This window comes from Halichoerus grypus, chromosome 6 (genome assembly GCF_964656455.1).
Source record: "Halichoerus grypus chromosome 6, mHalGry1.hap1.1, whole genome shotgun sequence".
Classification (NCBI taxonomy): Eukaryota; Metazoa; Chordata; class Mammalia; order Carnivora; family Phocidae; genus Halichoerus; species Halichoerus grypus.
Window position 1 is genome coordinate 96,257,852 of NC_135717.1, and position 15,202 is coordinate 96,273,053.

Sequence of the window (15,202 nt, forward strand, 5' to 3'; positions counted from 1 at the left end):
GTAGAGAATAGCTGTGTAAGATTATCTACTCTATCAACACCAGGTCAGCTGGAGAAAATTTTAAGTACATAAATGCGTATTAAGGAAAAGGGAGAAGAATGTAGATGACAGCAAGGGAGGAAATAAAATTCCACAAGTTCTTCCAAGTTTCATTCTCCCCTTCTCTCTCAAGGACATCAATCTCATCAATCTAGAGGTAAGAGGGAAATGGGAAAACAGAGAAAGGAAATTCATTGAAATAGCACCCAGGAAGAAAGGGGAGCTCTTGTGACTCTCCAAATATAGAGGCCTCTCATATTACACAAAATTGGATACAAGCAAGGGAAATTTAGTATCTGCCTCATCTGGCTATATGATTAATGTAGCTCACTTAACCAGAAGTCATTTGCCAGTAGCCTCAGCTATTCAGAACATAACTGAGAGGTGGAAAATAAGCAAAACAAAACTCTCAATAGTCAAAAGAACTGTTATACTTCCAAGTACTAAAATTTATGTACCTGATTCATAAGAAATCCCTATAGATCATATCCATACTATGCCATACAGCAATTATAAACATATAATTTTAGGAACATATTTTAAAGTCTAGCAGTATCTTTTTTTCTGGACCATAGCAGTTTAAATGCAGCAAACAAAAGCTGAGAGATAAAGACATACAGAATACTACTAGAAGCAGGCACATTAAAAGCAGCAAGATTACTGACTGGCTGCTTAAAGCATGGAAAATACAAATTCACCAAAGCATAATTCACAAAGCATAGCAACTTGGAGTCATTTAGCACAAAGGCAAACAGTCTTGCACACTTCAATAACCCATGAAGATGTAGTTTAAAATATATAGAGAATTTAGAAATAAATTCAGTTAGAATTTAAAAGTAATATTTAAATTAACAAGGGTAAGAAAAACCTGGGCTACATTAAAAAAAAAAAAAGTAAAAACCAATCTATGGAAATAGACAGGTTTAGCCCAGCTGACAGGCAAAAAGAAAAAAGGGAGAGGATAGGAGGGGAATCTCACTTACATGAATTATAAAATGTTTAGTCAAAATGCCTCCTTATTTCCACCTGAATTTTTTAAATATAAGTTTTAAATGAGACATATACAAATAAGCTTATGCTATTAGAAACTTAAATATCTTACCTAAGTTAGGCCTTTATGATTTTTTTTCAATTTTAAGTACACAGTTTTTAAATTTCCTCAAAATACTGAAGCATATTAGAAAAAAGTACATTTAATCTTTATATTTAAACATTTTAAATATCCTGGACAAGAGACACTGAAAATAAAATTTTTATAAGCTAAATGGAAAGCTGTACTTCCTTCTGAAACTGAGAAATAAGTTAGGTAAATTCACATATTGGAAAATAACTGCATATAAGAATTTAGGTAGGTATAAAAATTAACCTAAATGACTTCTCTGCTTGAGATTCTGACTCTTCTCCCCAAATTCCAGAAGATGGGATAAAGGGACAACAGGGAAAGCATCATACTAGAGTTGGTGGTCATAAGCAGAAAAAGTAGGGGAATGGCTGCCCAAAGAGGTGGACGACCACTCTGCCAACTTAAACTCTGTCCTATATGTCCAATCAGCACACCTACTTTAACACACAAAATTTAACCTGGAGTACATAAAAATGGTATGGTTATTCAACCAAAACTACATCTTCAAATAACTCTCTCAGAAGAACTATGGCTGATACCTACTGCTAAAATACCTATCATCTCCACCCCCATCACCAGTGACACCAGTGACTACCAGTGACTGTTAAATACCCCTCATCTCCACCCCCATCACATAGTGACTACTATGAAGTGCCTACAGAGTGCCAGACCTCTGCACAGTATCTTAAAACTATGCTTTATAATCTTTCCCATACCCTAACGTGAGAGTCAAGAGGGCCTAGACTCTATGTGAGCAACAAACCTTATCATCTGGCTCCTTGAAATATCTGATTAAAACAGACAAGGAGTTGGTTTTAATCTCTAGTCTATCATTATACCTGATGACTTTATAGGTTCTCTTCCATTGAAAAGAACAGCTTCCTTAAGATCAGCCAAGCCCAATCCGTTTCCAATGCCTAGATGAGAATTTCAGGGACCAGAGAAGCCATTTTCTCTGCAAAGTCCTAATATTTAAAATGCCTTGCCTTGTGGTACCACTAGGTAAGAATTTGTATGTTGATATTCTGACAATAAGCCAAGTGCATGCAGCATAAATCTATTTAATACCATGTGTTCAAAGACAGGCTAGTCGGAAAATCTGGGGACACAACGGGAGTAATTTTTTAACATTTAAATAGAATTTTTCTCAGAATATATTTAAATAGTTTATTTTTTCAATCAAATATTCTTTTTATTATCCCAAGAAACGAGTCAACTTTCTACATAAGAAAACTCCGTGCCAGATTCCTACTATGATTTATTGTATAATTTTACCCCACTATTAAAAACATCATAATTATCAAAAGAGTTTGCTTTATATAAATGTTTCCCAAAATGTGGTCATCACTAACAGGTATTTCACATGGAAGATTCCATTTTAAAATATATTTGGGAAATACTAGGTTAAACCAAGTCAACTAGGTTTCTTTATTGAAGAAAAAAATCCCAGCATCTGAAAAGTAACTTCATTTTTCTTACAAGTGAAAGAAGAGTCATATTGAAAAATAAATCTATTTGCTTTACATCAAATAGTTCATAGGTGGAACCTAAATCTAATCAAATTTTTATCTCTACATCTTATCTCCTAATCATCTGACACCTATTACCAAGATCATGTCAATTTATTTTTCACGGATTTTGTGAAAGAAAAAAATAACACTTTTATTTTTGAGAACTGCTACTTGAGAACCCATTAAATAAAAGATGCTGGAAAAAGGTTTCTCTTTTCCTCAAGAAAAAAAAAAAGCCATACATTTTATGAAGGGTGGCAAGGGGTAGAAATGAATATCTTTAAAAAATGAATATAAAAATGGTATTAAGTATATCATTTGTTCACCTTGACCTAGTATTCGACTTGGCAGAGTTAAGGCCTATCTGAACACATGTGAGGAGAATTCTTCATACTTCTAAACAAATTTTTTCCCCAAAACAAAGACATACTAATGGCAACCACAGGTTAATGGGAAAGCTAAAAATGATGTTTGTTCTATTTATTGTGTACCCAGGACAGAGAGGTAGTCTCACAAAGTCAAGTAACTACTCAGGGTTACATAACATAAATATATTGCCAACTCAGATTTTACAAGGTTGTAAATGAAAACTATAGTTCTCCCACATCTTTACCATTAATTCCATAAAGATTATCTAGTAACGTATACCCAATGTGATGTGTCCAAAACTTTAAGAATGTTTGAAAGCATATTTGAAAACATAAATTTTATCCAAACTAAATCTAAAACAATTTTTATTGATTAGTTTTTTTCTTCTTTTATTTTATTTTTTTTTAAATGTTTTATTTATTTATTCATGAGAGTCAGAGAGAGAGAGAGAGAGAGAGAGGCAGAGGCAGAGGGAGAAGCAGGCTCCCCGCCTAGCAGGGAGCCCGATGCAGGACTCGACCCCAGGACCCTGGGATCACGACCTGAGCCGAAGGCAGACGCTTAACCATCTGAGCCACCCAGGCGCCCCAAGTTTTTTTCTTCTTTTAAAGCTAGATGTTTTCAAAAGTTCTTAATATAGATAATGAAGTCACAGGCACAAGATACAGGCAAAATCTCATATCTCATATCAGTTTTTCTGTTCCTGTGAATTGTAGAATGACAATTACAAGGAAATACTCCTAATGTAAGGAACTCTATAGAGAATGTAAAACTGGGAGCGGGGAGGAGGTAAGAGTATTCTGGCCTAAAAAAAGGTAAGCGAACAGGCATACCTTCACCCTGACCCTCTTCTCTGTGTTTTCAGTCTCTTTCTCTATTTGGTTTTAATAAATGGTCCCAATGTTTAAGTGGGCTTTTGCATGACAGTAGCTGGTATGCCTGCAAGGTGTGAAAGTAGCTCAAGCCCAACTGCTGCCTGGGAAGGGATAAGGCAAACAACTGTGTGTCGCTAAAGTCTCATCACTCTGCTTAGCTCAGCTCAGCTCTGCTCTGCTCCCCACAACCTTGTCTAAAAGGCAAACAGTGCATACAGATACTTTCTGCACAGGAAAGAAAGTCTAAAAAAAGTAAACTGTTATATTGTTTGTAGTCACAGAATCTGTAAACACACTATTCTCAAAAGCTAACCTCTAGAGAAGAAATATCTTTTTTTATAAAATGCATTCTTTTATAGGTATTTACTGTTTCATCTTTTTTTTTTAATGCTAGTATAAAATGGAACATGTAAAAGAAAATTCTGTAAGTGCTTATAAACTTCCAAATCAGACACAATGAAAGCTATGGAACTGTGCCTTAAAATAACTGACATAACATATAAATAATCATGCGCTGTATTAGTTAAGTAGAAAAAAAAAAATGAGCCTCATAATGCTAATAAATTTTTAAAAATTGCATTACGAAAAAAAATAAAGCTGGCAACATTTGTTAAAGCTTAAATAAAACTTAAATGTTCAAGATTAAAACTAGAACAGCTACCAATACAAGAAAAAGGCTCTCACACATGTTCAGAAACATACCCGCCTTCTACAGAACCTATGAGGCGATCCTCCCTTAGCAATGAAGTTTATACAAAAAAATAAAAAATAAAAAGAGAAAAATCATCCAAAAATTTTGACTATTTTCCCATTTAACATAGTTAACTAAACATTAAACTTATAATAATTAAAAGAGATGTATTCACATACCAAATAACCACATTGTTTATGTTAATCTGTAGAAATACTGAATCTGTGCATTTCTTACCCCTAAGAGATTGGCCAGACATAAAACTAATCTCAGCATATAAATATATTAACACACTAAAGAATTACCTTTTCTTTTCTTTTCTCTTTTTTAATATAGTCTCCATGCCCAGCACGGAGCCCAACACGGGCCTGATCTCACAACCCTGAGATTAAGGCCTGAGCTGAAATCAAGAGTCTGATGCTTAACCAACTGAGCCACCCAGGCACCCCAAGAATTAACTAAAATATTTTTTTCTGGAAAAAGTCTACTATTTCCTTCTATATATTATAATTTTAAGGTAAGATGAGAAATGATTTCATCATTCAGTGGATATTTCCAAATAGACTATTTCTAATAAAAAACTGGAGAACAAAACAAAAAAGTTACAGAATTATTCCAAATTAAAATTAATTATTCATAAACAAATTTCTTTGATACCTTAAATAAATTTTGGACTCTGAAACTACATTACAGATACATGATCAAAACTAGTTTATGGAAATAAGTTATAAATACATGGAAGCATGATAGTAAAAGCATATTAACAGTGTAAGAATAAAGAATGTTGAATGTCTCTTACCCTTTGTTCCAGTGCTGACTGAGTCTGTTGTCTTAAAAGAGCTTTAAATGGCCCCCCTTCTTTTCCAGCACTACCACTTCCCATTCCTACAGAACATCAGTACATAAATAACAACCAAAAAACAACTATAGAAACAAAGTTTAACTGCATTCATCTTCATAAATATCATGAGTCAAAATCTTAAAATGATCCAAACATTTAAAGTATTTGACATGCAATTAAGCACATATTTTACTCTATTTTATTCGCAAAGTTTTCTTTAGAAGCAAGATGTCAAAACTGTACTGATCACAGTTTTAAACTTATTTGTTTAGACTCAATCTGTTCTAAAACTTAATTTTTAAATTATGTTAATGTAATGAATTTTTGTATAATATTCAATTTTTAAAAGTTGAGTCTTCTAATACAAAATAATCAAGATACTACCAATTACAATTGACCCTTGAACAACATGGGTTTGAACTGCACAGTCCACTTACACATGAATTTTTTTCAATACAGTACAGTACTGTGAATGTACTTTCTCTTCCTTATGATTTTCTTAGTAACATTTTCTTTCCTCTAGCTTACTTCATTGCAAAAATATAGTATATAATACATGTAACAAAATATGTGTTAATTGACTATGTTATCAGTAAGGCTTGTGGTCAAGAGTAGGCTATTAATAGTTAAGCTTTTGGGGAATCAGAAGTTAGATGCACATTTTCAACCTGTGCAGGGGTGTGTTGCTCAAGGGTCAACTGTACTTACTACGCTAACAATTTAAGAATACTAAAAGAAACCAAGAAACATCAAATGCTTGTTTAAAAGGAACTATAGAGAGGAGAAGCACTTTTAATTGTGCTTACTTAAAATATTCCAAAATTCTCTAAAGAGCATGAATTTTAGGCAATTTTGAAATATAGTCAAATCTATTTTCTGATAACTTCTCATTCCTAAATATATCATCCATGACAAAACACTATTAACATTCAGAGTTTTCAATACTCACTGGCAAAAATCAACATAAAATATTTTTAAAAATTAAAAATCACAGACATATAATAGACACATCACAAATGTACATAGTTATGGATGAAAAGAATTATATTTTCCAAGCTCTTAGATGTATTTTTTAAAGGCTTAATTTTTAATTTCTTTCCCTACTTTATTTTATTCTTTTGATAGTCCCAATAGACCAACTGCGATCAGAGAATTACAGACAGCAGGGAACAGGTGAGAAGCCAGTGCTCTCTGGTGCGACGGGCTCTACAGCTTAGAGTTAACAGTTCAGTCCCACCCTTTCAAAACGGAAGATACACAGTCAGATTTACTGCAATGACTTAAAAAAGGAACTAATTTACTTTTACATTTTTAGCTGTTCTTGGATAAGGAAACAAAGGTTAGCATGTGTATAGTCCCATTCTGTTCTTTAAAAATAAAAAAGGAACATATTTTTCTTGTAGTAACCTAAATATGTTTTTTAGAGACTATACAATACTAAACACTGAAATGAAACTAAGATCTTTATATGAAGCATATTGAAAGCCATAAAATAAAATGTAATTTTGTAGAGATAAATAAAACATCAGAAAATACAGCAGAATAACTTGAAAATTAATGCAATGGACAGAAAAAAAAATGGATAAAGAAAGAATACCACCAAAATGAGACTTAAACTCATTCAAACAGAATAATTTACTAATGTAACCATATGGCTTAGCAACATGATGGTGCAGGTCTGATATGAATGGAGTTGGTGTGAAGGGAAAGAAAGTAAGGCATCTAAAACAGAAACTCTAGTAATGAGAACCCAACAATCACTGGAAATATGCAGATCTATGTCCTCAGACATACAATTTTTTAATTAATAAAATAATTTCAGCAGAATATTCATAATTATCCATCAAGTAATCTTCAACCATGTCCTCACGATCATCGTAATTATTTAATTCTGTGCACCAGTAAGAAAAACAAGAAGTACGCCCTGTGTAAGACACCCAACACTTCTTTATAGTATGAAATAATTACTTGTTTTCAAAGGTGATTTAAAATAAAGGGATTAAAAAGCTGACATAATGTGATCCTACCAGAAGCAGCCAGGAACAGCTCTTCACTGAAAGAAACACTTTTCCTCAGAACTGGGCTGACAGGGCTAGAATGATGAGGGGGAAGGCTAGATTCCGAGAGGAGGAGACAGGACTTTTTAAGATGAAGGGAACCACAAGAGAGAGAGGGGGAGCTGGGACACAGGTAAATCCTAGGCCCCTGTGAGTAAGGTGCTGTGGAGGAAAGTAGCAGAGAAAAGATGCAGATTCAGAAGATGACCAGAAAATGCAGAATAAGGAAAGCAATGATGATGCAAAACATAACAGTAAAAATGGAATTTAAAATGCTACATAAATTACACTAAGCATATGAAGTCATTAGCAAGACCCTCTACCCAACACAATATAAATTAAAGGAACAGTCTAAAACCTAGCAAAACCTTTATAAACTTTGCATTTATTAAAATTTTTTAAATCACTAACATGGGATTTTATGCCATTCTAATCACTTGGAGCTGATTTCTCAAAAACACTTATTACCTGCCTTTTTTTGCTTAAGAATGTATAAAGTTAAAATGTATATTTTATAAATTTTTAAAGCCAGAAACTTATTGCCTCAAATATAAACATTATTTAAAATGGCAAAGTACAGTTCTTTAAACGTTACTAAAACATATCACTTATGAGTATTTTAATTGAATACCCATAAAAAAACAGCACCACATTAAACGGTTGCCATCATTAATTTGAAATAAATACTAACTTCTTTCTGTTCATCTTTGAGATGTATATTACTACTTTTCTTTTTCCTCTAAAATTTTAAATATTCAAGTTTGATCATAACACTGTTCACATTTACAAAGATCTGAGTATGTAAGGGGCAAATACTCTCAAATCACAAAAATTATACATGGTTAAAAGCTTTCTTTTTTTTTAAAAGCAAAAATTAGCTTGAGTCAGGTGTCAAATCAATACCCTAAAACTAGCATTCTAAAATTCCATTCCTACTAGTTGAGTACTTGGAAAAAAATATGAAAATGAAACCTTGTAAAATGTCAAAAATTAGAATCTACAGAAATAAATCAGTATGAATTTTTTAAATGAGACCTATCTAAAAAAAGACAATAGCTTTAACTACAAATAGAAACCCAACTTTCTCAGTCTAAAGCTTTATTAACTTTATTCTATTTTTGGTTCCCCAGTTTACATATAATCAATCAATCATAATCAGCTTACCCCCGCTATTTCTCAAGAGACTGAGTTGGTATATAGGTAAATTTGAAAGCAGAGAATTATGAAATACACACTCAATTATAGTTTTAGAAATTTTAAAACAATCATAATTTTGCCATTTCAAATCTCTTCTGGAATGGTCCTCAGGAATATTTAAAGATATTTAGGGATTCATGATAAGCGAAAATACTGTTAATGTTCTATAAATATGCTATTAAAGATAGTGAATAGCATATGATAGTAGAAAAACAAAATTATCTAAAGGCATCTGATAAATACAGAAATACATGAGAATAGTAACTTATAAATGAATGTTTAAAAACTAAAATTTTGGAACTAGAAAATAAAATGCAAAACTGTTTTCATTGATAATATAATTGATTGCCTACAAGAAAGCTAAGGGAAGACAAATCTGATTCAGTTAACTTATTACTTGACAATCTTTTTTAGACTTGGCCTTTTTGGTGAATTAAAGAAAAGGAAACAGAAAGACCAAGAAAAGACTTCCAAAAATTTGTCTGTGGTTATGGCAAAGAATAAAATAAAGATAAAAATATCGAAAAGTAGCCTGGAATACACAAATAACCAGTGGTCAAAGCCTGAAAAAATATTTTTAAGAAAACTCATTCTTCAAATACTATCCTAAGTCTTTCTTGTTTTGTTAGGCATGAATTTGAAGGCCAGAATCTCATCCTTTATTAAAAAAAAAAACAACACTTCACTACCATTTGAATGGTTCAGTTTTTATGGCATAAATATGGTTAAGATGCCACATTCAATTACTATCAAATATCTCATGATTTGGGGTGCCTGGATGGCTTAGTTGGTTGAGTGTCCAAGTCTTGATTTCGGCTCAGGACATGATCTTACAGTCATGGGATTGGCCCTACATGGGGCTCCATGCTCAGCGGGGAGTCTGCTTGGGATTCTCTCTCTGCTCTCCCTGCAGCCCCATCCCCGCGAGCATGTGCGCATGCTCACTCGCTCACTCTCTCTAAAATAAATACATCTTTTAAAAAAAATCTCATGATTTTAGATGTTACTCATATTATGTATATGTAAATAAAGAATAAAGTTATTCTTTTCAAAGAATTAGGTATTCATAATTATCTTCCTCACATTTTGTGACTACATTTATAAAAATAGATACTAAATCTACAGGCTTTCTTTTTTTTTTTTTTTTTTATAGATTTTATTTATTTATTTGACAGAGAGAGACACAGCGAGAGAGGGAACACAAGCAGGGGGAGTGGGAGAGGGAGAAGCAGGCTTCCCGCGGAGCAGGGAGCCCGATGCGGGGCTCGATTCCAGGACCCTGGGATCACGACCTGAGCCGAAGGCAGACGCTTAACGACTGAGCCACCCAGGTGCCCCTACAGGCTTTCTTTTTAATGCCCTTTCTTTACTTTAGAATTAGCACTGGTTTTCAAATTAGATTTCTTTTCATTGTTTTCATAAAATCTGGGATCATTTTATAAATTTCTTGCTAACACACAAAAGGTTATTAAAGATGATAAAAATGAACAGGAACAATGTAAAATGTTTTCATCAATCTGGAGAGAAAACTGCCAGACAAAAACAATATTTACAAAAATTGCTAACTACTAACTTTTTAACTTTTTACATTTCACTTTTCTTAATGGTTTGAATAAGTTAATTCTACTTTAAGAAGTAATGAAATAATTTGACTTTTTAAACAATTTTTATCATAAAACATTCATAAAAACTCACAGAAATTATTCATCAAAATACAAATAGGAGAGGGAAAAATTATAAATTGCATACATTGAGAAATATGTAAGAATAAGTAAAGCAAAAATGCTACTTTCTAACCTAGAGAGCAAGACTAGCAAAACCAAACATTTTAAATAGCAAGAAGTTAATAAATAGATATATGTACTCCAATATAACCATTTCAATTGTTCTAAAAATTTTTTCATAATAAAATCTTAGAATTAAATTCAGAAATAGACAGAAAAATGAATTCGAAAATGTTTCTACTGCATGAGGAATTGGATTGCAAGCTACCAATGTTACTTTCTTTTCAAAAGCTTTAAGATGTTATTCCTCATAATATGAGCATGAAATGAAAAATGTCTACATGCAAAAATAAATTCTGGACTTCATATCTACACTATGATTAAATCAATATATGCAGATCTTTGAACAAGATCATTTCTGAGCTATATGAAATTTTCATATTTTAATGATAGTAACTGAAAATGATCAGTATTCACATAATCTTTTAACTTAAATGCCAAAAACAGGAGGAAAGCCTTGGATGGAAAGCTAATAAAGAACAGAAACAAATTTGAAAAAAAAAAAAAGAAAGAAAGAAAGAGAAAGAAAAAGGTGGGTGGAAGCGCCTTACCAGTTTTGGGTGTCAAACTCAAATCTGTGTCAGAAGAAGAGGACTGTCGACTGTAGGACTTGGAAGGTGAAAAGGAATAAGTTTGGTTTTTCAGAGGGGTTGAGGGTCCTGATGAGTGAGTATTGGGATTGGGATCTTCATTGAAAGGAATCCTGCCAGAAGAAGGTGGAGAAATATTAAGCAATCATGTGCCAAAGGACCTGACGGAAGGCAGCATGATCCAAACACCAGGAAAGTATTGGGCAGGGCCAGCAGTCATTTCTTAAGTGTGGAGCTGCGTATGAGGCTAAAGACAACCAATTGCTGTTCAACCATTCATCATTCTCCAGATAAATAATTATCTGCACTTAAACAGTTAATAAGCCAAGTAAAAAAGCAAAGAAGCATGAAATGACAGACTAAGGGGGTAAAAAATATTAAAAGGAAAAATAAAATAAATACATGACTGAAAATACTTCCAAATAAACAATGCTTTTTTAAGTTACAAAAGAAAAAATGATACTGCAAATGGTGTGTGCAAATATTCACAATAGTTTTTATATTTGCACACACAGATATCTTCAAAAGAAAAATGTTTCCTTATCCTATAGCATCAAGAGTGCCACAGCTAAAAACACAGCAGAGAGAAAAATGAATATAGCTACACAGAACCATTGCATTTTATGCAGAAGAGTTGCTTACCTGTTTTCCAATAGCTCTCTTCCACAGAATAAACTGGACCCTACTATGTAAAAGGTTTTGTACATAAATAAAATAAGCAAATCAGAAGCTTTGACAGCTATTTCATTTAGAATCCAATCATCAATTTTATTTCTAACCAAATGCAGAAATAATGGCAAAACACTGGAGGATACTCCTAAAAACTTACAGGATGCATACATAAGATAGGGGTCTTACAGGATCTATGGAAGAGACTTTGGAAGCTAGAAGAACACTTTCACTTCAAAGTAGTTAGAGCCTCTGTGGTGGCTATATACTGGATTTCTTCACTGCAGCTGGACTTCAAGTCAGAAAAGGAGGAAGCAAAGACTTGTGGTACCTGCCTACACTACACCACCTGCCTGCCTGCCCTTTGCAGCCACTCTGCCTGTGGCCTGCCTTCCCCAGCTCTTGAGTCTGAGCAGTCTCGTACCAGTATAGATGAGAGTGGGAACAGACACAGAGAAGTTCTGAGTAAGTCGTGAGCCAGTAGCAGTGTGAATTGGGCTGTTGTGAGTCGAGCGGCATCCATGGCTTGGAGGATGAACCAGCGGAGACCTGAGGGAATTTGTAGTCAAAGTGGAAGAAAAGAAAACAATACATACAACAGATAGCAAAGTTATGTTAAAATAATTTCAAAGGAGCTTTAGTTAGGGGAGAGGAATTTTTAATCCCCAACATGCAAAAAACAAATTGAAATTTAAAAAGAATAGCTAAATACTAACTTGTTAGGATACAGTTATAGTTTTAAGGGATCAGATTAATAATTAGGACTGTGAATAAGAAAAACAGCAAGCAGAAATAGTGGCATTAAATAAGAAAAAGACTAAGATTTGGATTCTTAGTTGCTTTAAAATATGTATTATTTTGATCACCATAAAGCTTTACTACACAGGGACAAAACACCAATAAAAGTGAAAAGTCAAATATAAAGTTCTTATGTTATTTCTGAAACTGAATTCGTGTAATTATAATTTTCTATTTTTTTAAATTATATTTTCTATAAAGAAACTTTAACAGAGCTGTTTCTGTCTATAATCGCAAGATAGTGGTACTAAAGAATATGAAAAATGACAGCATAAAGAAAAATGAATAAACTGAATGGATATAAGCAAATATAAACATTCCAGTATTTCAGCACTCCAAGTATACTGCTTTCCAGATTATACTGGAAACAAAACAAAGCAATGGGACACTGCTTTTCAAAACACATTAATAAAACAATGTAGATAATTTTTGTCTAGCTCTCAAACAGAATATATTATTTAAATTTAAACAGAACCTACTAGGGGCCCCTGGGTGGCTCAGTCGTTAGGTGTCTGCCTTCGGCTCAAGTCATGATCCTGGGGTCCTGGGATCAAGTCCCGCATCGGGCTCCCTGCTCAGCCAGAAGCCTGCTTCTCCCTCTCCCACTCCCCCTGCTTGTGTTCCCTCTCTAGGTGTCTCTCTCTGTGTGTCAAATAAATAAATAAAATCTTTAAAAATAAATAAATAAACAGAACCTATTAAACTACATTCTGAATTGAAATTTTATAGCAACTGACATCCTGCAATAGATCATATCTATATGTATGTATAGATATATTTACATCATAATGAGCGAAAAAGAATCAATCACACATAGGTGAATACACTCTGAAAAACTATCATATCTCCATTTTTAGAATTCAAATTAAAAGCAGATCAAGAGGTCAACTTTTCCTGGCCTATTCTTTTCTACTGGCCAGCAATCACAATTTGTCAAGGTTCAAACATGAGCTATCATTAACTGGCAATAATGGTCTTTCACAGAATCTACAGACTATTTTCTGAAAATATCACTGGTTTTACAATAAGACAATGTTACTGTTTTTGTTGCTAGTTTAAAATAAAAATGTGTTTAATACAACTGATAAAAATCAAACATCTCATTGGTGACCTATCTGTATACAAACAACTGAGTGAGGTTTTTTTTTTCTTTCTCTGTTGAAGGGACTAATGAAGTTAAAAATTCTAAGAATCAGTGCTGTACAGAGGAGAAATTACAGTTAACGTCTCTTAAACGGTACTTTTTTTTTTTTTAAGTAGAGAAGCAGTAGATCATATTTAAATGCACTTTGTACCATCAAGATATTTCAGCAAGGAAATATCAAAGAGATTTATATCATTGTATCATTCATTACACTAAATATCTGAAAGGGGAAAAAAACAATGGAGTAACACACACCATTAATACAGGTAAAATAAAATGAATAAAATAAAATGAACATTGGAAAAGGTTCAAATTATGACATCTAGTTAAATCTAAATACAATGGAGGGGGTATAGCTCAGTGGTAGAGCATTTGACTGCAAATACAATGGAGCATCATCATATGTATTCTTGGAGTTCTAATTCTTATCAGTCTCCTTGCATGAAAGATTATCTTGCAATAATTCCCCAGTGACATTTCTAATACTAAATCCATTCAGACAGGAACATAATCCAAACTACCTTTTATCAACTCCTGTCTAGAATCAATGTTATAACATCAAAATAATTATAATCAGTTGAATCATAAAACAATTTAAACTAGCACCCAGGGGCGCCTGGGTGGCTCAGTCGTTAAGCGTCTGCCTTCGGCTCGGGTCGTGATCCCAGAGTCCTGGGATCGAGCCCCACATCCGGGTCCCCGCTCCGCAGGGAGCCTGCTTCTCCCTCTCCCACTCCCCCTGCTGTGTTCCCTCTCTCGCTGTGTCTCTGTCAAATAAATAAAATCTTTAAAAAAAATAATAAACTAGCACCCAAAATTGATTCATTATCAAAAATACAAAGAAGCTGGCTGAAATAAAGCAGCCTGAGTACTGAGTTTGTTTGTTAACAGCATGACTAAGGTAGTAAGATGACTTTCAGAAAACCTTAATGAAGCAACTTAAATTCTTCATGATGTGAATATTTGACAACTTAGGGCAGATAGGCTACAACAAAATTAGAAAAGGAGAACACTTACACAATCCCAGAAGATTTACATTAATGGAACTATTCCTAAATGTAGGCAAAATATATTCCACTACTATCAATATATCATTTTAAGACACCAACAGACAATATAATATTCTCTTTCTACTAAATAATTTAGTGAAAAAAGGAAAACTTCAGACATCACAGCTGCAAAAGCCAGGCCCCTTCAGGCAACTTACGTAAAGCTGGAGGATGGCAAGAGAAGGAGGGACCCAAGTCTTTACTTAAATTTGGTGTGGAAAAAGAAAATAAAAACTGAATCCCTCAAAAAGTTACACCTGCAATCTGACTTTACCTGTGGCAGCAGACAATTCATATCTTTTTAAAACATATCTTAAATGGAATATAAAGCAAATTCACTCTTCAATTTATTTAAAACAAGTTATTTCACTTGTCAAGGTATTTCCCAATAAAATCAGGCAATATATATAATACTGTGCTCCCTCTTGTGACTAAAATTTAATCTACACAACTAAAGGCCAACAG

General features: G+C 33.3%; 1 protein-coding gene across 18 annotated transcripts in view; it reads right to left on the bottom strand.

Moving 5' to 3' along the window:
- The window catches only part of C2CD5 (C2 calcium dependent domain containing 5), a 100,778-nt gene that overhangs the window by 51,417 nt on the left and 34,159 nt on the right, over positions 1-15,202 (bottom strand). For 7 of the 18 annotated variants that reach the window (XM_078075745.1, XM_036119229.2, XM_036119234.2 and 4 more), the window contains exons 8-10: positions 11,039-11,190; positions 5,408-5,493; positions 4,620-4,652 (exon numbers count right to left, since the gene is read on the bottom strand). In XM_078075745.1, coding sequence (XP_077931871.1) covers positions 4,620-4,652; positions 5,408-5,493; positions 11,039-11,190 — 271 coding nt within the window. Of the gene's footprint in view, positions 1-4,619; positions 4,653-5,407; positions 5,494-11,038; positions 11,191-12,170; positions 12,296-15,202 lie in introns of all 18 variants that reach the window. The other 11 variants (XM_036119230.2, XM_036119237.2, XM_036119235.2 and 8 more) reach the window with 3 other exon arrangements.